The 27,356-nt window shown below is 37.5% G+C and overlaps 4 protein-coding genes and 1 long non-coding RNA gene across 17 annotated transcripts in view; 2 read left to right on the forward strand and 3 right to left on the reverse strand.

Annotated features, from left to right (window-relative positions):
• The window catches only part of LOC309509686 (uncharacterized protein), a 65,274-nt gene extending 58,711 nt beyond the window's left edge, over window positions 1-6,563 (forward strand). The window contains exons 7-8 of the mRNA XM_082184476.1: window positions 2,787-2,874; window positions 6,400-6,563. The gene's annotated coding sequence lies outside the window, so the exon portion shown is untranslated. The remainder of the gene's footprint in view (window positions 1-2,786; window positions 2,875-6,399) is intronic.
• On the reverse strand, window positions 1,890-3,582 carry LOC309509696 (C-C motif chemokine 8-like). 2 transcript variants are annotated; one of them, XM_082184508.1, is made up of 4 exons: window positions 3,385-3,582; window positions 2,368-2,494; window positions 2,217-2,284; window positions 1,890-2,131 (listed from the first exon to the last, which is right to left on the reverse strand). In XM_082184508.1, the coding sequence occupies exons 1-4, from the start codon at window positions 3,461-3,463 to the stop codon at window positions 2,109-2,111; spliced, it is 297 nt and encodes a 98-aa protein (XP_082040634.1). In that variant the 5' UTR covers window positions 3,464-3,582; the 3' UTR covers window positions 1,890-2,108. The 2 variants fall into 2 exon arrangements, with proteins under 2 accessions (XP_082040634.1, XP_082040635.1); XM_082184509.1 differs by lacking the exon at window positions 3,385-3,582 and adding an exon at window positions 3,030-3,286.
• Window positions 5,532-27,356, reverse strand: part of LOC309509691 (eotaxin-like) — a 243,725-nt gene continuing 221,900 nt past the window's right edge. For 6 of the 11 annotated variants that reach the window (XR_014210000.1, XM_082184496.1, XM_082184495.1 and 3 more), the window contains 2 exons: window positions 6,247-6,318; window positions 5,532-6,111 (listed from right to left, as the gene is read on the reverse strand). Coding sequence is in view for 6 of the 11 variants with exons in the window: in XM_082184496.1 (XP_082040622.1) it covers window positions 6,006-6,111; window positions 6,247-6,318 (178 nt within the window). In the remaining 5 variants the exon portion in view is untranslated. Of the gene's footprint in view, window positions 6,112-6,246; window positions 6,552-6,618; window positions 7,287-8,269; window positions 9,007-9,198; window positions 9,278-9,381; window positions 9,509-9,928; window positions 10,268-27,356 lie in introns of those variants that run through there. The other 5 variants (XR_014210002.1, XR_014210001.1, XR_014209998.1 and 2 more) reach the window with 5 other exon arrangements.
• LOC309509697 (C-C motif chemokine 8-like) lies at window positions 22,223-26,767 on the reverse strand. 2 transcript variants are annotated; one of them, XM_082184510.1, is made up of 4 exons: window positions 26,548-26,767; window positions 22,547-22,673; window positions 22,391-22,458; window positions 22,223-22,303 (listed from the first exon to the last, which is right to left on the reverse strand). In XM_082184510.1, the coding sequence occupies exons 1-4, from the start codon at window positions 26,624-26,626 to the stop codon at window positions 22,281-22,283; spliced, it is 297 nt and encodes a 98-aa protein (XP_082040636.1). In that variant the 5' UTR covers window positions 26,627-26,767; the 3' UTR covers window positions 22,223-22,280. The 2 variants fall into 2 exon arrangements, with proteins under 2 accessions (XP_082040636.1, XP_082040637.1); XM_082184511.1 differs by lacking the exon at window positions 26,548-26,767 and adding an exon at window positions 23,266-23,426.
• LOC309509704 lies at window positions 23,514-26,046 on the forward strand. The gene is made up of 6 exons (XR_014210012.1): window positions 23,514-23,989; window positions 24,373-24,424; window positions 24,615-24,679; window positions 24,772-24,830; window positions 24,914-25,017; window positions 25,226-26,046. It is a non-coding gene; the product is annotated as an uncharacterized lncRNA (long non-coding RNA).

The following is a 27,356-nucleotide window of genomic DNA, read 5'->3' on the forward strand; positions in this document are numbered from 1 at the left end:
TCTTCTAAACAACTAAGTTTTGCTTAGAATTATGGGTAGTGTAGTATTTCTCCAGAAGATCGCAAATAACAAGGTTGATTTTTATACTTTGTGGCTTTTATAGGAGCAGAAACTTTCGTTTCACAGCCTCGTAGCTCATGGTCAATCTAACTTGGATGGTTTAGGGGTCTCCAACCTTTTTTAGCTACTTTTTAAAAATGAAAGTGGCCGAGAGCTATATGCAATAATTAAATCTCTTAAATAATGTCTCATAACTCCTAGGCCTATATATGTCACCCTTAATTGACATATAAAAAAAATATTATACTGTAAAAACACATAATTATTGTTGATTTTATAGTGCATCATAACTAGAGATGAAATGGTATGAACATGTAATTTCATGATTATAGTGACCAAAATGAGCATGGTTATCACATAATCCTGTTCGAAAAGTACTAATACTACACAATAAAATCAATTCACCAAGTTTTATGTCGAAAACCAGCAAATAACAAATAAACTTACCATCAATATGCACTTTTTGTTTGCATAAACATTAAAATAGTAACATTAAAAATGATGGCCAAATTTGAAAGGAGTGTCTTGCAACATGTTATCTACTAACATGTACAAGTTCAAATAAAGTTTTGACAAAAAAGTTTTTATAAAAAGATAAACCTCGCATATTTCAGCCTTTAAATCATTTTTATAAAAAGAATGATTCAAAAAAGACAAAATACTGACATTTACAATGCACATTAGCTTATCTTTTATTATTAATAGTAAAATTCGGTCCGATTTTCCCGTGGCGTCTGTCGTTGCTATGTACCATGCATGCGCTCTCCACAACGACAGAGAAGTTTTAATAGCTAATGGATTTCCACTACCGATAAACGCTTGCTGTAGCTCTGCTAGAAGATTTATTTACGGAGAAGAAAAAAACACCCGTAGTTTGGGTGCACCCCCATCCTTCATATTGACTCGCGCGGCGCCTGGAAAAAATTAGTGCGTCGCTTCAATTATTTGAAATAACGAACTTGAGCGTGCAAAAGACGCGATATGTGAACGGCCCTTGGCGAGCTACCTCCAATCAGGCCACGAGCTACTCTCGCGAGCGACGTGTTGGAGACCACTTTAGACATTATGTCTGAAAATAAATATCCTATTGAGAAAATGAATGGGATTTTCCTGCTCTGTTGGGGGCCCCCTTGGAGGGCGGGGCCCGTTTCAATTGAAACGGGTGAAACATAGGTAAGGCCGCCTCTGACCATGTCACATGGAACTGCCAGAGTAGGCTACTTTTTTTAAAAGTAATTTTGAGGAACTGTGTGATTAATAAGTATTTTAAAGATAGCCTACCTAAGCCCATAGTTACATTAATATAAAATAACTTCCCAATTTTTTAATGTCTTGTTTGGGGATGTGTGTAGCCTACCGTACGTATGCAAAGTTGTTATTTGCTTCATGTTCATTTCTGTTTTTGTTTTATGAATTACATAACATCTTTCATTTGTTTAGTTGCTGGCAAAGTATGGCCTTCTCTGTGCTTTAATGCTCTTCTCCACCAAATGGCGCACATTCTTTTACTGAAACACAATATATGTAGTATGTAGAAAAATATTTCACCCCAAAAAATGATCTTATAATTGGCAAACTATCAGTATGCTGATCTGTTTCCCCCCCCCATTCAATTACAGTCAATGGAGACTGAAACTTTCAAACTCAAAAAGGACTCAAAAGAAAAAGTATCATTACTCACAGAAGAGAGAAAGTAATTCTGATTTGTAATGACACGAGGATGAGTAAAGAATGACAGAATGTTCCTATTTTGGTGAACTATTTATTTAGTGATTCAGCTTAAATATAATTAAATACAGTCCAAACTGATTCAGAGAAAAGGCTGGATGTTTGTGTGAAAGAATAAGCAGTTTAATTTTGTTTTTGTCAAAAGTGCATTTTAATTTTAAAGCAGATAAAACAAAGTAATTAAGTGAAATATCTTTTAACATTCACATAAGCTTTGCTTTTTTTGATTAAATAAACTTACATAATATATATTCTCTTTTTTTTTATATATAGATGGATTGATATAGATAGATTTGCGGCATCTTTAGGCCTCCATTGGCTCAGTCCTCAATCTCCTTCAGACCTGGAGGAAAGATGATCACATTATAAGTGTTTTTTATCAGTACATAAGCATCATATTAAGATGTCATATTAATATAGGCTCGTACCTTTCAGTCTGAATTGAATCCAGCGCGCTGTTGGATCAGAGCAGTACTTGTCTTTCTCTGTGTAGAATCTGCAGGACAGATATACAGTACCACTGAAATGAACACAATATCAGGCATATAAAACTGTGAAATGTGTGTAGAGAGAGCTTACACTATAGCATCCACACACGGACTCAGAGCATTCTGATGCCTGTATCCAATCAGTTTAACTTCAGGAGGGATTCTTCCCTTCGACACTTCCTTACAGCAAGTCACTCCAACTCTAGTGGGCCGACGATCTGAAAGAGAGACAGAGATTGAAATCTCCAAAGCACTTGTACTGTGCGTACTGTATACAGTATGTGTGAAAACAAGACGATCTTGATCTTGATAAGGGCTCCATCAACGAAAACAAAACTGTGCTATAGCTAAACACAATCTATAGTAATGGATTCACCATCATTAAAGAGATAGTCTTCTGCTGAACAAAACAATATTTTGAAAAATTTCCCATTGACTTATATTGTATTTTTAAACAGAAACTGTTTAGCTTCTAACTCTCTTTAAAATATCTTCTTTTGTCTTCCACAGAAGAAAGAAAGTCAACAACATGAGGATGAGTAAATGATGACAGAATTTTCATCTTTGGGTGGACTATGCCTTTGGATTATGAAAGCAGGTTGGTGTGAATTAAATGGATCATAAATGCAAAATATGAGTGTAAATATATAAAAAGTTCATTAAAATCAGCAGATTCATAATAATCAGTACAGTATAAGAGTACGGCTCTTATAAAAATACAAATCCAATGATAAAAAAAATCCCAAAACTTACAGTTGACTTGCTGCTCAGTAACACACACAAGAACCATCATCATCAGAGCTAATTTCCAGCAGAGATGCATGATGTTTGCTCAAAATATTCACAAAACCAGATGAGGAAGATGTAGATTCTGTTTTGAAGGTGCTATCTAGACTCATATCCTTTTATATGGTATTTTTCAAGACAGGATATTGACTTCCTTTGCATCTCTAACCAGTAAGAGTAGCCTGCAGACCCCATGTGACAAACCAGTCGAATTCATAATCACAGCATTATGATGTCCTGCAAATTAAGGGTTCTTCCAAAGGTTTCTCATAATCAGCAGAAACAGTATCATTGACTGTGTGCTGCATGTTTAGTTACTTACAGTTGCCCAGTGCACCAGTGAAGCATCCAATGAGGATGACCAGAACAGTGACGGTGATGAATCTAGAAGTCCAGGCCATAGCTCTCGGTGTCCAGATCACAGGTGTTGGTCAGTTAGTTGGTGTTGATTATGTATGTTTGTTATTATGAGGAGATCTTTTAAGAGATGTACGATAGCAGTCAGAAGGAATAATGCGTCACAAGTTTAACACCACCCTTTTGAAGGCATTGCATCGAGTGATCATCAATTCTCAAGCATTCACACCTCTCACCCACAATACAGTCAGTTTTACCCGTCAGCATAATTTATGAGAAACCAATATTCCCTCTTAGAAAAAAATGCAATAACAGACCACAAATACACGTAGTTTAGTTTAGGGGTTATGTTTCTGCAGGTGAAAACACACAACTTGAAGCTGATGTGTTGATCTCCACTTGATGTCCTTTACCTCAATGGATTTGTTGACATTTATTTATTGATGGTTTGTCAAGAAGTAATTTTATATTTGTCATCTATAACTAGGTGTGTCTTCAACTATTTTTTTCCTCATAAAAATTTCAACCACACGCTCATTTCCACCACATCTCACATTATGTATTGTTTAATATCAAATGTTTCTAAGACAGATTGAATGTGACATATAACAGAAAAAATCAAAAATAAATACAAATTATGTTAGTTTAAAGGAACACACTGACTTTTTGGGACTTTAGCTTATTCACCGTATCCCCCCAGAGTCCCCCATACATACCCTTCTCATCTCCGTGCGTGCTGTAACTCTGTCTGACGCACCCACGGCTAGCCTAGCTTAGCACAAAGACTGGAGGTAAACGGCTCCAGCTAGCATACTGCCTAGAGCCCTGCACGGGGCAAAACATCCAGCCCTAACCGAGACCTGGCCCGTGGTGTTCAAGCCCTAATCCGGCCCCAGCCCGAAAATGTCTGCAATTTTTCAGCCCGAACCCGACTCGAGACCAACATCAATATCACTTTAAGCTCTCTCTGACGCACGCTCTCTGATGCGCGCTGTCTCTGCTAGACGCACACACATACACGCTACTGGGTAACATTTTATTATAGGCCTCAAACATAACTACCACCACCGACAATTATGCCCACAAATATTAATACAGACTGTCCATTACAGTGAAGCATAAGCATGCAGTAGAGAATATTATATAGGCTAGCCAAATGTGATCCAGCAGTAAATAAAGATTACGGCCTACCTTTTTTTGATGTAAAGTAACTTTACTGAAGAACAACGTTTCAAAGAACTCTTCACCAACTGGCAAACGTTAAATAATAAAAATATAATAAATAAATAAAAATCCGTTGAACTGAGTATGCTCATTTACTGTTTATTCGCGAGTGTTGTGAAGAAAAAGAATAGCATCCACTGTTAAAGGCTTCAGGCTCATTGTTTGTTGTGGTAATCAAATCAAAACTCTTTCAAAATGCAGCTTTTCCTGAAGTATTGGGAACTTTTAGTAACTCCCCACGCTCCAACTTCTCCCTGATGCTCTGGTCAACTGTCACCTAATGCATTGCACGCGCGTCGCGTTACTCGCGTAATCGCATATTGCGTTGCATATTTATAATATTATCAATATAGCAATATTTCATACAGTAGCTTGCGCTCTGCACGTATATTATGGGCACGATGAAAGGAGAGAAGCTAGATGAGCCCGAGTCCGACCAAAGCCCGATCTGTAAAAACAAAAATAAAAAAAATATGGCCCGACTGCTCCCAATAAGTGACAAAATAACGCCAACATTTTCCTATTTACATGTTGTGATTTGTATAGTCACAGCGTGTACAAATAACAAGGTCACATGAGAGACAGACATCTTCTAACCGTATACATACTGTACTCACAAAACAAAACATACATACAAAAAAATCGAAAAGGACTTTTTCATTGTCAACACTCAATTTCATAAGATACCAATAATAAGAGTACCAACTTATTCATACAAATTAGCATTTGATTATGGATGAAATGTACATAAGTAGCACAAGGAAGGACATACATAGTCATCAACCAACTGCTAATGTAAGAATAAAGATGCTAAAGAGAAAAGGTGTCATCGTTCCTGACAGAGACCTCTTGCACACATTCAGAAACATCAACCACAAGCAAAACCAGTTGTTGCTGATCATAGTTTATTTGTAGTTTCAGATTGCACTCGTTCATTTGCATAATCAACACAAAAATTTCCAGGTTTGTTTTAATAGAAATCAGTCTTAATTTCACTCAGACTTGCGTCACCCTTCTTAACACAGTCCATTACCAGTACATTGAGCGAAATATATTTCAATGTGAAATATAATATATAAGCCAATAATTTATTTAAACACATTTGTTCTAAAACAGTTTCACTATTATTCAGTGTATGAATAAATGTAATAAATTAAGAACTGTCACTGTCAAACTACATCATATGTATTCGACAACATACATTTTAAATATTCAATTTAAATACACCTAATTTACTAACCGTCACATTAATTTTTTTTCAAAATACAACAGCATAATCTCTTAAACTTTAGAAATGTTTTTAAACAAGGAACTACTTCAAGATGTGTTCTCATTATGAGTTTGCTTTTAGACATTCATGATTCATGATCTGTCAGTTGATTGGGAAGATCCTCCCACAGGAGTGAGTTTACTGATAGATGATGCTGGCGGTGGCGTGGAAGTCAGGCGTTTGTTTCTTTGAGCTCTTCTGTAAAACAAAAAAAAAACAAAAAAACAACAACAATGTGAATACAAGAATACTATACTAAATATGCAACACTTTATAAGATTATGTTGTTAAAAATTCAGGTATGTTTCACCACACTTGTTGGGTTTAACTTACAAAAGCTTAACTTCCTCCTGCACCCATTGTTGTCTCAAATCAAGACAGAACTCTCCTCGTTCAGTCTTAAACCTGTTAAAGAGAATGAAAAAGTTAAAACAGAAATCTAGCATCAGATGCTGTTGATCTCTAATCATGACATGTTTTCTTTAGAAAAGAACTGGGATTCTTACACGACGGCCTTCAGACATGGAAGACTTTGTTTTGCAGCCTGAAACCGATGATAGGATCAGTCAACTGTTCTCGAGTTAGTCTGGAGATGGCAGTGCAGCATGGTACCACTTTCTCCACAGCATCTACTGGGACTGAAGAACAAGGTAAATCTCAATATTTTGCATAGATAGAATATACAAACAGTTTCAAGCACTTTACCTGTTATAGTCCAGATCACAGATGCAAAAACCACAACAGCCAAACTCCTCATGAGGATCCTTTGTGTCTCCATTGTCTCAGTCGATCTTCAACTTTCACTGCTTGTGTCTGAGAGAATATATTCAAGACTCTCACTAGTTCACCTTAAATAGTCAATAAAGCGGAACTTAAACTGCATGGGCTATACATCCTGTCCGTTTATTTTTGTAGATGATTTCATCATTGTTTTGTTTCATCACCATATCTGGCTTTCGTAGTATATTAGATTGTCGTTGTAGGTGTAAATGTCATCTGCTAAATTAATATATATAATTGTAGATCAGGGATCTGCATTTGATGAACTTCTCAGATGATATTTAATTTCAAACCTTACTGTCAGTCATTTAATTAATACAAATTCAATGTATGGTGAAAAAAGCTAGTTTTTTTAAATATTCCAATAGGACAAGTCAGTGTGTCAATAGAGTGTTTTTTAATTTAGTGATTCAAATATATTTGATCTTGTAACATTGACCATTTGTCCAATTAAATGAAGCAAAATAGGAATAAAGAGCTGATGTCATACTGTTATTTCAACTAAGAGGTTTGTTGGGGAGTTTTGCAAGTCGGTGCGATGGCATGGGTCAAGTTTTCCATTTCACAATATTCTCCATAACTGTCAAATACTTCTGAAATGCAAGACACTGTCATCCTTTAATAACAAAGTTTAACACATCCACCACTGAAAGACCATTTTCAAAAATATAAAATATATATAAAAATTAAATTAATATATTAAATATATTATATTAATAACAATATTAAACTATATAATAGAAATTAACTGATACACAGAACAAAAAGTGGTCAGTGATAGTTCAACAACAATGAAAATTCTGTAATTATTTAATTACAGTACGTTGTGATGTTTCACGTTTGCTGCGATGCTTTCATGATCGTGTTCTGAGGTCATAAATAAACGTGCTTCATAATCTGAGAGTGTGTTTGTTCTCAGATGCTGTGTACTGACTAAATAAATGAGCATTCTTAGACATGTTTGACTGTCATTAGTCTGGTGGAAGATGATGCACAGTTCCCATCATTAGTGTTGTAGAGAAATGGAACGTATGACTCTGCTGTTTCATCTGACAGTCATAGGGTTTTCACGAGTTCACACTTACGAATGATCAGAGAGTAAATGGTTATGTGTATTTGGCATGCTGTCCGGGGGGAGGGCTCCGAGCTCGGAAATTGGGCCCGAACCCAGAGTACTCCCCCGTCTCTGGTTAGGAAGATAACCATGCAAGTGTGAGGAGATGGGGTGGTGGAGGGATCCTGAAAACTGTCGAGGAATATGGGTGAGTCGACTGCGTATATTTATAGGTTTAACTCATGCTGATTGAGTGGACCTGTTGATTACTGATTGATGACAGCTGGTTAGAATGACTTGATTGCTTGATCATTAGAACGTGTTCCTCCCGAACCTTGTTATAAAACATAATTTAGTGCGCGTGCGCGTGCTCGTGCGTGTGCGCGTGCGTGTGCGTGTGCGCGTGCGTGTGCGTGTGCGCGTGCGTGTGCGTGTGCGCGTGCGTGTGTGTGTGCGTGTGTGTGTGTGTGTGTGTGTGTGTGTGTGTGTTTGTTCATCTCCATTACTCCATTACTCCATTACCTCTGGGTTAAATCTCTGCAGGTAGCCTACTTCAGAAACACACACTACACCCAGATTACACACAAAGTCCCTCCCTATGGTCTGATGGTTTCAAATCAGTCTGTAAGATGTCACTAACAACTTCTCATTGTTGTAGGCCTCAGGCCTTTGTTCAAAGGTAAAGATCAGCAAAATTCCAGAAATAAAATGACATGAGCGATCTTGTATTAAATATGATTCCACAATATTTTTATTAAAGTTTACATTCATAATGCATCCAATAAACTTTTGTAAGCACTTCAAGACATTTAACTGATATATTTGTAATAATTTAGAGAAGAAAAGAGAAATAATATTAGGAAAATAAATATGTTACTTTGTTAAAAAATAAATAAAGCATTGAACAAACAAAAAAACAGTACTCCTTGTAATTGTGTAATATATTCAATTCTAAAAAGAAAATAAAGGTTTATAAATTAAGCATTATAAATAAAACTAAGACATTTATATTTCAAAAATAAATAAAAAGATAAAGGAATAACCAGACTTAGACTGCACAGCAGCTAAGTGTGAAAGCAAACCACAGATTGTTTCCTTGTGAAATATGTTCAACATGTTTTTCCCAGCGTAGAAGAGAGTGTATTAAAGTGTAGCTTGACTGACTGACACGAACGGAAAAGTGTGGCTGGTGAAGACCAAGTTCAAATCCCCATGTGTGTCGTTTAAGATTTAGTATAATCTTCACATATGACACCCCTCTGTTGAATTAGAACAGAAGAAAAACAGGTTATGAAGTGGCCCTTTACATGATACATATGCCAGTATACAGTACATTGTGTTGGTATAAACCTTGCGAGAAGAGGTTGTCATATTATATTCAGTTCAGTTGTTCTGTATTACTCCTTACGCACTCCACAGGTTTAAAAAAAAATGTATCTGTAAGTTCTAACCTTTTTTAGATGCTTCATCCTTTGTGTGAGCCATGTAGCTTTAGGATCGATGCAGTACAATTTATTTTCAGCAGTGAACCTGTAAAGATGAAATGGAGAAATGCATTTAGACTGCAGATATTGGCACAATAAAATGCTCTTTGACAAAAAGAGTTTCCTTTGAATGTTGCTGGACTGACTTACACTACAGCCGCAGCACATTTGCCTACTGCTGGAAAGATGTAACATTTTGTGATTTTGATCGATGGTTTTTCGAATGTGAGCGTATCCTCTTTGCAGCATATTGGCCTTTTAGGGTCATGAGAGATCACTGCAAAACAGAGAAAAACATTCATAAATAATGTTTTCCCATTTAGTTTGATTTCAAAAGCTATTGATGGTGTTTGGTTGTATAAATAACACTGTTCAACGTCTAACACTTGCGGAAAAAAAAGAGCCAATCTTTTTTCCATTAAAATATGTAAGAATCAATAAAACAAGATCATTTTATATGTGAAGCAAAACTGCACAAGATATTAAGACTTAAAGAACATATCTTAGATTTTTCTTAAACCACTGGAAATGCTTTTTTTTCTTGTTTTAAGCATGAATCTAAAAGAATTTAGTGAGATTTATGCCTAAAAACATAATAAAAATGTTTTCTAATCTGATAAGAAATATAAAACTTTTTTTTAAATAATTGGAGAATGATTGCATGAAGAATGTAGGAGAATAGGAGAAGGATACTCACCTCCTGATGTAAACGCACACAGGAACGCAACCAAACAAATCATAACCATCAGTCGTTGAGATGCTGAGTACAGGTGCATGATTTCTGAGGGATCTTGTGTGCTGTGAAATTCCACAAATGGTTTACTGCTCTTGGGCCGCTGTTGCTTTTTATGTCCTCAGAAAAAAGGGAAGTATTGTCTTTCTTCATGCTTCCTATGAATAAAGCGAATGGAATAACTTACGCCATAGTTAGTCATTCTGCAACATGATATGCACAAAATTATTATTTTTTCTTAGAATAAACATTTATAGATATCAGTTGTTGCTTCACAGCAAGATTAGCTATATGTTCTAATTATTTGATATGACAAATCATGGACGACAGGAATGATTTAAGAGTATCGTCATAGGGTTTCTCTGAAATTTGTCAAGCCTCAAATCAGGACATGTGAAAGGAGTGTAAAATACAGGACTGAATAATGGGACATCAAGTCACCCTAGTCTGATGATGCTGTGTCACTGTTCTTTTGCAAGAATGAGCTGAGGAAAAAAAAGGGGTGGTTGAGTATGATTTCACTTTTCTAACTCTACTTAGTGTGTAATGTTGCTGTTTGAGCATAAACAATATCTGCAAAGTTACAATGCTCAAAGTTCAAAGCAAAGGAAGATATTTGCTTTTAAAGAAATCGTTTTTTAAGGACTACAACAAATGGCTGGTAGGGACTACATGACATTCCTCCAGGGTTAGTGACATCACCAACCCTAAAATTTACATAAACCCCGCCCCCGGGAACACGCAGTCCATGTTGAGAAGAGGAAGAGTTGTTGTAGACCAGTACATTTGTGAGTCAGCTCAAACTGTAGCATCCGTCTTTACACAAGACATAGAAAGTCACTCTGTGTGCATCTCACAACAGTTCCTATATGAGTGATTTATAGATTAGCATGACAGAATATGCTAACTGAAGATAGTTAACTCCACATCAGCAACATGAATTCAAGGTAGAACAGTTTCTGTTACTTTAGTGTGTGTCTGCGTGAGGTAATCGGAGCTGCTAACACACTCTTGAAACCCCGCCCTCTGTGTCTGGAGCAGCAGCATATTTGCATTTAAAGGGCCAGATACAAAACAATGTGTTTTTGCTGTCCCTCAAAAAGTGACAACTTTAACATGCTATATAAAAATATCTGTGGGTTATTTTGAGCTAAAACTTCACACACTCACTCTGGGGACATCAGAGATTTATTTTACATCTTGTGAAAAGGGCATTATACCACCCCTTTAAGTAACTGTATCAAAACAGATCAACCAGCGGGCAGCATACTAGAGGCACGCAGCTCGCAAGTGGTTTTCTCTAGAATACACTGTTCTCCCGTTATTGCAGCGTTGTATTTTAGTCAAGGTAAGGCCATCTTCGATTCTCTTTTTATTTTCTCATTTTAACTTCACATAATTCTGTATTTCAGTTAGACGCATTGGCACTTTAGAGAAATAGCCGCGAGTGAAACAAATTTAAATTTTTATAGCAATCTAATTTGCACGTAACTTAAGCACTTGCTCCTAGCACTTTCGATTTGACACATTTACGCGTTATTGACTTAATTGGCCGAACGAAACAGCTGTACTCACTCAAGCGGTGAGAGCATTATCTGTATATCTGTGTAATTTGCACGCTGTCGCGGAAGCGTCAGCGGAAGCGTTCAGCCTCCTCGTGTGAAGACCGACTCGGGTAAAGACCAGCGACTCTACCTGCGCGACTCCACCGAGCAAGGACACCAGAAAGCCACTTACGTACTCCTCTGCCCTTTTTCTTCCCTCTACTTATCTTATTGTTCACCTTAATCAACATGTGCTTTCAATACATTCCTGTTATCTCTCGGCAACGTCCTTTCATCACGCGCAATAGGCAGCGCAATACTGCCAATCTGCGTCCCATCCTTACATCCTCACTTACTCCTCTCTCTCTTTCCGTGGGTCTATGGAATTGTCAGTCAGCAGTCAATAAAGCTGACTTCATTCCAGCCTTTGCATCTCATTCTACTCTTAGTATCTTGGGCCTGACTGAGACCTGGATTCGTCCAGAAGACTCAGCAACCCCTGCTGCTCTCTCTAGCAATTTCTCCTTCTCCCACTCCCCTCGCCAGTCTGGGAGAGGTGGGGGTAGAGGGCTTCTCGTTTCTAACAATTGCAAATACTCCGCGCTCTCTTCTCTATGCAACAACAACTCATTTGAATATCATGCTATTACACTTACAACTCCCATTAAGATCCATTTTGTAGTCATTTATCGCCCCCCAGGTCAGCTGGGTAACTTTGTAGATGAGCTGGATGTGCTGCTGTCCACTTTCCCTGAGGACGGCACCCCACTTCTAGTCTTCGGTGACTTCAACATTCATCTCGAAAAGCCACATGCAACAGACTTCACCTCTCTCCTAGCCTCTTTCGATCTCAAACGACTCATCACCGCAGGTACTCACAAATCAGGCAACCAACTGGACCTGGTTTACACACGCAACTGCACCACAGACAACATCTTGGTGAGACCTCTCCACGTTTCAGATCATTTCCTCATTACTTTCAGTCTACAACTCTCTACCCCTGCACCACCACCCCCACCACCAGTCACTTTCAGACGAAACCTGCGCTCACTTTCCCCCTCCCATCTTTCCTCTGCCGTGTCATCCTCTCTTCCCCCACCCTCACAATTCTCATCTCTGGATGTGAATACCGCAACGGACACCTTATGCTCCACTCTAATCTCTTCTCTAGACATTATCTGCCCTCTCTCCTCCAGGCCAGCACGCGCTACTCCCTCTAACCCCTGGTTATCTGAGGTTCTTCGGGAACACCGGACCGAACTCAGGGCAGCAGAGAGGAAATGGCACAAATCAAAAGACGCATCTGACCTGAGTATGTATCAATCTCTCCTCTCTTCCTTTTCTGTTGATGTTCATGCTGCAAAATCTTCATACTTCCACAACAAGATCAACAGCTCCTCCAACACACGATTACTCTTCAAGACATTCAACTCTCTCCTCTGTCCACCTCCACCACCACCCGCCTCCTCCTTAACTGCTGACGATTTTGCGAACTTCTTCACCACCAAAACAACAGCTATCAGCAGTCAGTTCTCAGCTCCACACACACAGGAACCCAGACCGACCCCTTCCATAGCCAATATCCCTCTGTCCTCCTTTTCTTCGCTAACCGAGGAAGAAGTATCTACACTTCTCCTCTCCAGTCACCCTACCACCTGCCCTCTTGACCCCATCCCCTCACACCTTCTACAAGCCATCTCTCCCACACTTCTACCATCACTCACACACATCATCAACTCATCCCTCCATACTGGCACCTTCCCTACAGCATTCAAGCATGCTCGGGTTACTCCACTGCTCAAAAAACCAACGCTAAACACATCATTTGTAGAGAATTACAGACCTATCTCTCTCCTACCATTCATTGCGAAGACACTTGAAAGAGCTGTCTTCAACCAACTAACATCCTTCTTGTCTCTAAACAACCAGCTGGATGTCAACCAGTCTGGCTTCAAGAAAGGGCATTCAACTGAGACTGCATTACTGTCAGTCACAGAAGCCCTACGGATCGCAAAAGCTGCTTCCAAATCTTCAGTCCTCATTCTCCTGGATCTGTCTGCTGCCTTCGACACTGTGAATCATCAGATCCTTCTGTCCACCCTCTCATCACTGGGCATCACAGGAACTTCACTCCACTGGTTTGAGTCCTATCTCACAGGTAGGTCCTTCAAGGTCGCATGGAGAGGTGAGGTATCCAGAGCACATCAGCTGACCACAGGTGTTCCCCAGGGTTCAGTTCTTGGTCCCCTCCTCTTCTCCATCTACACCACATCACTGGGACACATCATACAGGCACACGGTTTTTCCTACCACTGCTATGCTGATGACACGCAGCTCTTCCTCTCATTTCAACCAGATGATCCCACAGTAGCTGCACGGGTCTCAAGCTGTCTGGCGGACATCTCCACATGGATGAAGGAACATCACCTGCAGCTCAACCTGGCAAAGACTGAGCTTCTCGTCCTCCCTGCCAATCCGTCTCTACAGCACGACTTCACCATCCAGCTAGAGTCATCATTAATCACCCCATCAAGATCGGTCAGAAATCTTGGAGTAACGTTTGATGACCAGCTGACCTTCACTGATCACATTTCAAAGACAGCTCGATCATGCAGGTTTGCACTGCACAACATCAGGAAGATCAGGCCTTTCCTAACTGAGCATGCAACGCAACTTATCGTCCAGGCCCTGGTCATCTCTAGGCTCGACTACTGCAATGCTCTTCTGGCTGGACTTCCAGCATGTGCGACCAAACCCCTACAGATGATCCAGAATGCTGCAGCTCGTCTTGTCTTCAACGAGCCCAAGAGGGCCCACGTCACTCCTCTGTTCACCTCTCTGCACTGGCTACCTCTCGCTGCTCGCATCAAGTTCAAGGCACTGACGCTTGCTTACAGATCCATCACAGGCTCAGCTCCCTCCTACTTTCACTCACTCCTACGAGTCTACATCCCTACCAGACACCTACGATCGGTCAACGAGCGACGTCTCGTGGTTCCATCACAGAAAGCCACAAAATCACTTTCCAGAACATTCTCATTCACAGTTCCATGCTGGTGGAACGCTCTCCCCACCCTCATCCGGAATGCAGAATCCCTGACAACATTCAAAAGACAGCTGAAAACCCATCTCTTCCGTGAGCACTTAACCTTATAAAAAAAATAAAAAAAAAATAAAAAAAAATCCTTTCCCTTTGAAACATCACTTATCAGGCTTATGCTACTCTGAATAATACCTGAACTTCGTATTTTGAGCACTTCTTGCGTTGTTGTTGTTTTTGCCTCTTTATGATGACTCGCTGAATTTTTGTCCTAATTTGTAAGTCGCTTTGGATAAAGGCGTCTGCTAAATGACTAAATGTAAACTCTGTGAACATGTGTATTATATTATTACATTATACAATAAAAAAAAAAAACTATATATACAACCTAAAGGACATCAGTATTACAAAAGTAAAGTGAAACTTATAACAATTTGACAAGTGTCTTCGGCTGGTGTGAAATCACACCACAACATGCTTCCTTTGTGCAAAATGTTCAAATGGAAAAAGTGGCGCATGCAAAAAATGTTGCAGACATTAGGCATATACATTTTTTTTTTATATATATAATCTATCAAAACCTTATTTTGGTCAAATCTTAATTTATAATTAATTTATATTGTTGGGTTTTTAGACTTTTCATTTGTTCTCGGTTGAACATTTTTAAAACACTGTGTTTTAAGTTAAAGGTAGACTATGTAACTTTTAAGAAGAGAATTTGCATCAGAGCTCGCAATAAAACATGAATCAACATTGCCTTGGCTTTTCGGAGATGGCGAGAATTAAGGGATTTGAAACAGACATAATAAATACATAGACGCCCTATTGGCCGCTTTGGTCAACGCGTCCGCCATTTTGCGGAGGGCAAGACTGCGCTGTAATCAAATGCAAGTAAACAGGTGAGCTGCGGTTTTTCTGGATAAAAACCAAAAAGAAATTTACATTTATCAACCGATTTCAGTGGTTTGTATGTGGTGTACAAAAAAGTTCCATCTGTAGTTATTTAAAATCTCGATAGTTAGACTTATAAAATATTTTTTTAATAAGGAATGGCCAAAGCTCAGGCTTGTCATGTATTTGGCTTTTTATTTTTATTCTTGGTTAAGAATTGTGAACACCCCCATACTGAGATATAATAAAATTTTCACATTAAATTAAATAAAGTTTTCTTATTGTGGAAAAAGCATATTCTGTCTATAAGTTAATAATAAATTAAATAGTTACTATGAATAGTACAATAATTTAACAGCATAACTATAATAGATTGATAATAGCAAGTGGTATATTATTATAATAACAATAATAAATAATGTAAATTTATATATTTTTAAATATTCTTACATAGGCTATATAAAATAAAATGACGCAACCCTGTCTCTTTTTGTTAAATTTCAGTTTTTAAAAGGTATAAGAAGCTATAGGCTACAAGTCAAGAAATAAAGTAAACGATTCAGTCAAACATACAGCAGGCTACAACGTTAAAGTTAAATAGACTAAAGTTATGAAACTTCACTTTGCCCTCAGCCAAAACGATTTGCCAAGGAACAAATGATAGATTATTGAGACCAAAGATCGCCCGTTATATATAGCCTACACAAGACGAATTATTCTCATATTTAACCACTAGACTAAAGACATCAGATCCAGCGGCGAACGTCAAGCACTAGCCGAGGTAAGGCTGTTCTCGGCGGGGTACATGAGCGCTGAGCGCCCGGTGATCGCTGGATCTCACAACTCCTAAACCGTCAGATAACATTTTTAAATAGGCGCTATCTTTATAAATAAACCACATATTTGAGCTTTAAACAACTACATTGTCGACTGAAAACCCCTTAAAACTAAATTTCGTGACACAATAACAGTAGTATTTTCGCGGCCTTTCTCCTCTGAAAATAAAAATAGTAAATGAAATGCAACCAGAAACAAATTTTCAGTTTTGCTTGTGAAAGGTAATTCCCTGAGACCTGTTTTCAATTGTGTGGCGATTTGTAAAGCCCCAAGCAGCACACGAAATAGACATTTTTCTCAATTCTCGTTATGAGAGGTATGGGAAAGTTGCCCTCCGCAGTATGGCGGCGCTGTTGACGTACGATCCAGCGGCCAATAGGGCGTCTATGTATTTATTATGTCTATGATTTGAAATGTTGTAAAAGCCACGTTGAGGTGGCATTTTTATTATTCTTGTTAATTCTTGTGTGTTACGCAGCAAGTTTGAGCTTCTACAAGAACCACTGAGGTTTGTTCTCGTCTGTAAAGCAAGAACTTTGTTTTTTATACACTAGAGGCCAAAAGTTACATAGTGTACCTTTAAAAAGGGTTTAACCAGCTGCTGAATAGTAGGCAATCTGTTCCAGCCAGTCAGTGGGACTGTCAGTCGACAACTTTCAACGAAACGTCATTGATTGAAAGAGCTCAGGTTAGACTAGGTTAGACCTCACAGCCTCATTTTCATTCCTGTCAAAAAAACAAAATAAAAATTAAATATGGCACTAACCTGACTTTGGTCTATTATAACTAACGAAATTAAGAACTTATTATATGTTTAATAACAGTTCACATTTTACAATACGATCATAATTATTATTTTTTTAATTATAATATAAAATGCTATAAATGCAACAAACACACCTGAATCAGCTCATCAAGCTCTTCAGGAGAGCTTGAAAATACAAAGGCAGGTGTGCTGGAGCAAGTTGGAACTAAACTCTTCAGGACAGTGGCCCTCCAGGAGCAGGATTGAAGACCTCTGCTTTAAAATATAACATTCTGTGCAGAATTCAAAAGGGTGATAATAAGTTTTGTCGTAGCTATGCGCTGACTCGCGCATATGATCCAAGTCTTGTAAAGTAAAACTTGACTGCTAAATCCTTGTCTATCCAGAAAGTCTCTTTTTCGTTTGCCAAGGAAAGAATAATTTTCCCCACACAATATTTCAGCAATCATGTCCTGTCTCCTGGTTTTAATGTTTAGATATCACAACTAATCAGGACTAGCCATGCCCGATTCGTAAATGAATTACTCTTGTGAGTCGGTTCTTTAAATTGGTGTAACAGGTTAGCACAACGGTCCGACCCTATTGAACCGGTTCATGAGTCTGAATCATTTGGGCAACTCGCTCAGGCACTGAATCGTTTGGAGCGACGCATCACTCTGTAAAACCGTAACTCAAAACCGACAACAAAAAAAGATCTCCAGATAAAGTCCACTGAAACAACCTTTTGTCAGCGATGAAAACTGTATTTGTATTAGGTTCAACACCTGCTCGTTACACTGATAGACAATACTAAAACAAGTACCGTGTTATTATGTTTTTAATGACATTCAGAACCATGGTATAGGCCTATTAAAGTAGGCTACCATGTCACATGGAACTGCCAGAGTAGGCCTACGCTACTTTTTAAAAAAAAAGTAATTTTGAGGAACTCTGTCATTAATAAGTATTTTAAAGATACCTAAGCCCATAGTTACATTAATATAATATAACTTCCCAATTTTTGAATGTCTTGTTTGGGGATGTGTGTATCTTACGAATGCAAAGTTGTTATTTGCTTCATGTTCGTTTCTGTTTTGTTTTTGTTTTAATTCCATAACATCTTTCATTTGTTTAATTGCTGGCCAAGTAATCACCGGTTGACTTTTGGCGCTTTTCCACTACACAGTACCAGCTCGCCTCGGCTCGCCTCGACTCGACTCGACTCGGCTCTGTTTGGTTTTCCACTGTGTAAAAGTTGTACCTGTACCTGCTTCCAGGTACTTTTTTTCGTACCACCTCCAGCGAGGTTCTAAGGCGAGCTGAGGCGATACTAAAATGTGACGTGGAAACACAGCAGACTGCTGATTGGTCAGAGAGAATAGTCACTATTCACTGCGTCATCATTGCACGCGCCAGACGGAGTATCCTGAATAAAAAACAGCAAAAACAAAAACATCCAAAAACAGCATACACTCGATTTCCTCCATTGTCCTTTGTGTGTGGGTAGCGGGTGTGTCTCGCGCGTCTCGCGTAAAAGATTAAGTCACGGCAGTTTCCTGCGGCGTCGCTATGACGGCCAGGTACTATTGTGGAGGTACTATCTGCAATGGAAAACGGAGCGAAAAGCGAGCCGAGTCGAGGCGAGCCGAGGCGAGCTGGTACTGTGTAGTGGAAAAGCGCCATTAGTCAACCCAATCGAGTATCCCCAGAGTGCAGTCTGGACGATTGGGGCGGGGCGACACAATAAGGCGGGGCTACATGTGTCGATCCGCCCACCCCCAATTTCATTGGTTTATAATACAGCAATCTTATTGCCGTGGACACTTGAGGCATGAGCATGTGCATTCCTTTATGTACGAGTTTATGAATGATCTACTACACTGTTTGGCCATACTACAGAAAAATTAAGTGATAACCATGGCGATTTCAATACTTAATTGGATAATGTTTTGATTAACTTAATTACGAGTTAAACAGTTAATACGACTTAAGTTAGATGAAGTTACTGTACAACAAACAATGCCTTCATGCAGGCAGACCGCCGTGTAATATAGCCTACGTGCTGCTAAATTGGGGAACAAATTCTTCATTCGTGGCCATGATATATAGGCTATAGCCTTTACCTAGGTCTATATCAAGTGTCAAAATTATCCGTATAGCGCTCAATTCACATCGATTTAAAGCAGCTTTACAAAAAGTAATATAGGCCAATATAAGCTTTAATATTGAACAGTTCAGGGCTGGGAGATATAAAGAAATATGTTGCTGATATAAATGATACAATGTTTAGCTTTATTATATTTATTAATTTACCCATCAGATAAGTCAGTGCCACTTTAAGTGAGCAATGAGCATGAGTGCATTAAATTACTAGCATTGCAAGGAGAGATAGCCTGTTAGGCTGATAGTAGACAATAGTTTCCGAATGTCATGCAGCTGGGCTCTGTCATTTTACATCATTAATCTATGCTTCTTCATTTTTCCATTAGGATCAGTGAATAAAAACAAACTCGGGATTTTACACAAATGATGATAATTCACTGTATTTTCAGTAAGACACAATTCCGAAAGTGTGTTTTATTTAATTTAATTTAATTTAATTTAATTTAATTTAATTTAATTTAATTTAATTTAATTTAATTTTATTTTATTTTATTTTATTTTATTTTATTTTATTTTATTTTATTTTATTTTATTTTTTTATTTTTTTATTTATTTTTTTAAACCACACGTGGCAAATAAGACAATAATAGGCTACCAAATAATACAAGCCCTGGCCAAATGTTGTTTTGTTTTTTTGCGTACGATGGGAATTAAAAACCCTGCAGCGCTGAAAAGTAAAAAAAAAAAAAACTAAAAAAAATTATGTCGTATTTAAGAGCGTATTTAAGTGATAAATATTACAGTTTTTCTCGATTGCTTAAACACTATAACCAGACTTTTGAACTAAAATTTCAAAACCATAATGCCATTTATCAAAAAGCACACCCATTTCACTAAACTATAAACACTATTCCCTGTTTTGACACATGAGTCAGATTTGTTGAACTGTCACTGCAAAACTCTACACACAAATCCCTTAATTTCTCATTGCCTAGACCATGTTGTCATGTACAAAGCACTAGCATTCAATATTGTTCACTCAAGTCAGCACAGCTTCAGCTCAGTTAGCACACAATTACCCAAGTGGAAACACTAAGAGTCAAAATTGAACACACATCAATCAGATCCTTCAATAGACAGATAAAAGGGCCCAAATCAGTTTTTGGGTTTTGGAACAATGGATCCAGAAAGACATGAAGGAAGAGGTCGAGGAGGGTTAAGGAGGAGGAGAAGGAAGGACAAGGGCAAGAGCAGTCTCAGATGAAATTCAAGCCACTCTAGTTGCCCATGTCTTTATCAATGGTATGACTATGAGGGAGGCTGGGCTACGAGTAAGGCCAAATTTGAGTCGCTTTACCGTCGCCTCGAGAGCCTTCAGGGAGGTGTGGTGGCAAACTAAATTCACTGAATAAAAGACCAACTTTTCCAATAGTCTTTGATGAGGTTTATTTTCTTGCAAGAAAAGGCCGGCAGTCGTACAGTCACACAGAGTGACACAGAGTGTGACAGTGAAGGGAAGGCATCCTTTCTCCTTTATAGTCTTGACTCCCAGAATGTTATCTTTCTCGGCCAATGATGGTATTTTCAACTATACGTGGAACATTCTTAGACTTGTTCATCATAATGTCTCCTTGAGTGGAGTGATTTTTTTAATAGTTAGGCTACAGCTATATGCGAGTGTTAATATTTGAAACTATGTTAATCCCGTAGACGCAGATTATAACATGAACACACAATGCGGGGGAGGATCAATAAATAATTAGATTTTTAATACCTGATGTCACAGATAGTCGTAGCAGGCCTATATGTTAACCGGCTGACAGCCTATTAGAAAACAGGAACCTTTAAAAACTATAACATAGGCCTATACAGAACCAATATAGGCCCTGGCTGGCCCTCATATTTCATTAACAGGAAAACAACAAGGGAAATGAGTTTGCCATTTAACATTTTATTTGCACTTTGTGCCCAAAAATGCAAGCATTGGAGAACAAATCTTGTTAAAAAAAAATCAACAATAAAAAACGGTCGTGCTTTACAATTTTAAATCAGCTGCTTGCGTGCGGGTTTGTCTGATGTCTTTCTTTAATACAGTGAATTATCATAATTTGCGTAAAATTCCGAGTTTGAGCTGATCCACCGATCCTGATGGAAATATGAATAAGCCAAGTGAATGACGCGCTAATGTAAAACAGCTCTATTAGTCTGAGGTACACTGAGGTGCTTTCACCAAGCGTTCGTTTTTAAACAATAACTTCATCTATTCTGTGTCTTTAGTACATCAAAACATTAGCCAATAGATCTTAACTAAAATTACCATGGTAAACCGATAACAAGATACGATTAGAGTTAGCATTTAATAGTTCTTTAATACGGCAAAATCATTCACAAAATAGTACATAAAGGAATGCGCATGCTCAGGCTTGAATCGTCTAGGCCAATAAGATTGCTGTAAAATAAACCAATTAAATTGGGCCTCCAGACTGCACCAAGGGGGTATTCCCATAGGGGTGCAACACCCAATTCGGCTGATTAATTGCTTGGCCTTCTCTGTGCATTAATGCTGTTCTCCACTAGATGGCGCACATTTTATTACTGAAACACAATATATATGTAGTATGTAGAGAAATATTTCACCCAAAAACGAAAATTCTCTTATAATTGGCAAACTATCAGTATGCTGACCTGTTTTTCCCCCATTCAATTACAGTCAATGGAGACTGAAACTTTCAAACTCAAAAAGGACTCAAAAGAAAAAGTATCATTACTCACAGAAGAGAGAAAGTAATACTGATTTGTAATGACACGAGGATGAGTAAAGAATGACAACATTTTCCTATTTGGGTGAACTATTTATTTAATGATTCAGCTTAAATATAATTAAATACAGTCCAAACTGTTACAGAGAAAAGGCTGGATGTTTGTGTGAAAGAATAAGCAGTTTATTTTTTTTTACATTTGCGTTTTAATTTGAAAGCAAATCAAACAAAGCAATTAAGTGAAACATCTTTTAACATTCACATAAGCTAAAAGGGTATCTAATGGTGCTTTTTTGATTAAATAAACTTACATTATATATATTCTCTTTTTTATATATATATATATATAGATGGATTGATTTAGATAGATTTGCTGCATCTTTAGGCCTCCATTGGCTCAGTCCTCAATCTCCTTCAGACCTGGAGGAAAGATGATCACATTATAAGTGTTTTTTTTATCAATACATAAGCATCATATTAAGATGTCATATTAATTTAGGGCCGTACCTTTCAGTCTGAATTGAATCCAGCGCGCTGTTGGATCAGAGCAGTACTTGTCTTTCTCTGTGTAGAATCTGCAGGACAGATATACAGTACCACTGAAATGAACACAATATCAGGCATATACAGTAAAACTGTGAAATGTGTGTAGAGAGAGCTTACACTATAGCATCCACACACGGACTCAGAGCATTCTGATGCCTGTATCCAATCAGTTTAACTTCAGGAGGGATTCTTCCCTTCGACACTTCCTTACAGCAAGTCACTCCAACTCTAGTGGGCCGACGATCTGAAAGAGAGACAGAGATTGAAATCTCCAAAGCACTTGTACTGTGCGTACTGTATACAGTATGTGTGAAAACAAGACGATCTTGATCTTGATAAGGGCTCCATCAAAGAAAACCAAACTGTGCTATAGCTAAACAGAATCTATAGTAATGGATTCACCATCATTAAAGAGATAGTCCACCCAAAAATGAAAATTCTGTCATAATTTACTCACCCTGATGTTCCAAACGTGTGCATTTTTTTTCTGCTGAACAAAACAATATTTTTTTAAAAAATGTCCCATTGACTTCTATTGTATTTTTAAACAGAAACTGTTTAGCTTCTAACTCTCTTTAAAATATCTTCTTTTGTCTTCCACAGAAGAAAGAAAGTCAACAACATGAGGATGAGTAAATGATGACAGAATTTTCATCTTTGGGTGGACTATGCCTTTGGATTATGAAAGCAGGTTGGTGTGAATTAAATGGATCATAAATGCAAAATCTGAGTATAAATATAAAAAAAGTTAATTAAAATCAGCAGATCCATAATAATCAGTACCAAAGGCTCTTATAAAAATACAAATTCAATAATAAAAAAATCCCAAAACTTACAGTTGACTTGCTGCTCAGTAACACACACAAGAACCATCATCATCAGAGCTAATTTCCAGCAGAGATGCATGATGTTTGCTCAAAATATTCACAAAACCAGATGAGGAAGACGTAGATTCTGTTTTGAAGGTGCTATCTAGACTCAAATCCTTTTATATGGTATTGTTCACACTGTTAGACTTTTCTGTAATTTCTACAGTTATTTACTTTAAATCCCCCAGTATTATACTGCTATTTCTCTTTACAGTAAATAACTGTGATTCCAATTGCATCATGGGAATTTTCTGTGACGTCTAACACCACATACAGAGACTTACTGTATTTTTTAAATGTGCTGTATACTACTGTATTTGACGTAACTGCCTCTCTGGCTGGCACCATTCCACCGTGCTTTTTATTTCCTAATTTTTGCCTTACACCACGTGTCTACAACGCTATAATAGCCAGAGGCTGTCTATATTGGACACATTGAAGCGACCGGACCTTTAAATGCAAACCTGTTTATCCCTTGTAAGAACTAGTGCGAGCGCTTGGACTCGTATCGGACTACGTCTGAAATATAACGGCCGCGGCGCATCACTACACTGTCTGGGATTTGTCGTGTCGCGTCAGACAGACATCCAGTGTAGGTAATGGGGTCTGTCTTTTGTTGGATCGCGACGTTCGTGTCTGGCCCGGGGAAGAGACGGAATTCACTTCACCGAGAGAGAGATCAGCAAGCAAGGTAAAAAAAAAAAAAAAAAAAAAACATTTTGTGTATGTTGACAGGATTGTGCCCAGTTTAACGTATGTTATAACGTTAACGTTAGCCAAACGTTACTCGTCGTCAACATGGCGGTAACGAACTTTACCATGGTAAACTGAGCTAACGTTTCATTTTACACACTTTGTTAGATTATTGAATTGTCGAGTTAAAATATGCCAACGAGCAACGCGTTTACATTAACAATAAATGTGAATAAACTAATGTGAAATTCTGTTTATATCTTAATGTTGGCCTACTGATGAGAACCTTTATAGTTTTAGCATTAGTTTGCAAACTATACCATATTATAGTTTTTTTTTTTTTATGGAATTTAATATTTACTTCCATTTTTGTGTTTAAAGGCAACTGCAACAAAGCGCCAATTCGCGCCAGTGACTTAGCAAGATTCCAGAGGTAGGCCAGCCCATTTGTGATATATTTTGAGATAAGTTTGCTGAAATGATTAGCATACACTATGTGAAAATTGCTTTTGAGCCACTGGTGCAGACTAGGTAGCTAACAATATCTTATAAAATCTCTATAAAATTGGCTAACTTTATATCAAATAAGTGACCTTTGCATTATGTCTAACTTTATTACACAGCAAATGAACCAATCAGAAGATGGACCATTGTCTTTGTTCAGTCTCACCAGATTAAATGTATCCAGGTAAGCACTGCAGTAAAACTCTCACTAAGACCAAATCTAGCATTCTAAACAACTTAAGTTTATATTTTTGCATTATTTTTATATTTTATTAGCCAGCGACTCTACCATTGCAGTTCCACCTGACTAGGAAGGTCCTAATATCAGCGCACAGGTGGGTTAACTACTGTAGGAAGGAGAACGATCATCACACAGTGATTTCTTGCATGTATCTTACTGTGTATTTGTCTCAAACAGGTACTCCTTCACTGCAGACAAGCTGAAATGGGCTAAAATCATCTATTTCAGTCGTTCAACTTCTTTCTATGCATCTCAGCATTTTTGGACAGAATTTAGGATTTGTAAGTATTAAAATTTAATCTGGCATAATTTAATTTAGTTCTTTTGTATGCTATTTATTGACAAAAGCTGTTTACAAATATATATTCTTAAGTTTTTGTGAAAATAATAATAAAAATTAACAAAAAAGGAGGTTAAAAATAATGTGACACTAATATTCTCTCTCTCTCTCTCTCTCTCTCTCTCTCTCTCTCTCTCTCTCTCATATAGTTTTGGAACCGGGATCTCCTCTGAAGGACTGAGTACATTTGTGTTTGTGGGCACGCATGCAGACCAGGGAACACTCTGATGTTGTCAATCAAGTTCTGAACAGGAACCAATCTTTGGAGAAGTTCATTTATTCACAAAGGTGGACAAAAACATTGTGTTGGCTTTTTAAAGATTATTTTGATGACTTTTACTCCTATGCTGAAGAAAAGATGGAGTAGACAGTCAGACATTGATAATAATAATAAATGTTTCTTGAGCATCAAAGAGACTTCTTTCAAAAACATTACGCCACTTAAATACTTCTTTTGGCCACCAGTGTACATGAATCCAACACATTTTGGGAAATAAGTGAAATTATTTTTAAGGTGGGGTTATGTATCTTGTATTGTGAAAAGAACTGTGTTTTGTCCTGTTTTGGACATTTCCTTTTTGAATGCTTAATGTATTTATATTCTGCAGTTTTATGAATGTAATGGTTGATATTTCATTATAATACTTGTATAAGCTAAACAACCAATGACTCTACATTCATTTAGTCAAATGCTAATGTTTTGTTAATGATTTTATGTATGTTTTCAAAAATGTTTGCAGTGAAGGACAGCACATAATGTGTTAATTTAACACGTTTACACATCTTTGTGCTAACCTCTCTGACATATTTACTTTGTTAAAATCATTAACACAATGAATGAGTTAAAATTAACACAAAAAATGTTGTCTCTAAACTTACCCATTAATGTGTAAAAATTTCACACATCATTTCCAGCATTGGCATGTTTATTTTGTGATATATATGAAATGTTTTAAATAAAAAAAATGTATTTTGTGATAACTTTGTCTAATTGGTTTGTATGAAAGTAGTACTTATGTAGGATAAAAATAAAATTAATCATATATCAAAATTATCAAATCTAATTTATATTTAGTACAAATAAAAATAATTACAGTAGTGTACTGATTAGCTTAGTTTTTACAGTAATGCACTGTACTGATTAGCTTCGTTTTTACAGTAATGCACTGTATTACACAAAACTGAAATACGGTTTGGTACTGTAACTCTTAATTACAGTAACTTACTGGCAACAGTGTTGCCAGTAAGTTACTGTAAAAAACCCTTGAAAAGTCTAACAGTGCAAGACAGGATATTGACTTCCTTTGCATCTCTAACCAGTAAGAGTAGCCTGCAGACCCCATGTGACAAACCATTCCAATTCATGATCACAGCATTATGATATCCTGCAAAATTAAGGGTTCTTCCAAAGGTTTCTCATAATCAGCAGAAACAGTATCATTGACTGTGTGCTGCATGTTTAGTTACTTACAGTTGCCCAGTGCACCAGTGAAGCATCCAATGAGGATGACCAGAACAGTGACGGTGATGAATCTAGAAGTCCAGGCCATAGCTCTCGGTGTCCAGATCACAGGTGTTGGTCAGTTAGTTGGTGTTGATTATGTATGTTTGTTATTATGAGGAGGTCTTTTAAGAGATGTACAATAGCAGTCAGAAGGAATAATGCGTCACAAGTTTAACACCACCCTTTTGAAGGCATTGCATCGAGTGATCATCAATTCTCAAGCATTCACACCTCTTACCCACAATACAGTCAGTTTTACCCGTCAGCATAATTTATGAGAAACCAATATCCCCCCTTAGAAAAAAAATGCAATAACAGACCACAAATACACGTAGTTTAGTTTAGGGGTTATGTTTCTGCAGGTGAAAACACACAACTTGAAGCTGATGTGTTGATCTCCACTTGATGTCCTTTACCTCAATGGATTTGTTGACATTTATTTATTGATGGTTTGTCAAGAAGTACTTTTATATTTGTCATCTATAACTAGGTGTGTCTTCAACTATTTTTTTCCTCATAAACATTTCAACCACACGCTCATTTCCACCACATCTCGCAGTATGTATTGTTTAATATCAAATGTTTCTAAGACAGTTTGAATGTGACATAAATTTTTTTTTATATATTTTTTTTAATTTTGAATAAAAATCAACCCCTTGGACTTAAAAGCACCTGACATTAAAGGAACGTTCAACTATTATGATGTTTTCAATATTAAAAGATATCAAAAGATGTGGTAATGGTAATGCTGGCAAGTATTCAGTGCAGTGATCGAT

Source organism: Leuciscus leuciscus (genome assembly GCF_965113295.1).
Source record: "Leuciscus leuciscus genome assembly, chromosome: 11".
Taxonomy (NCBI): Eukaryota; Metazoa; Chordata; class Actinopteri; order Cypriniformes; family Leuciscidae; genus Leuciscus; species Leuciscus leuciscus.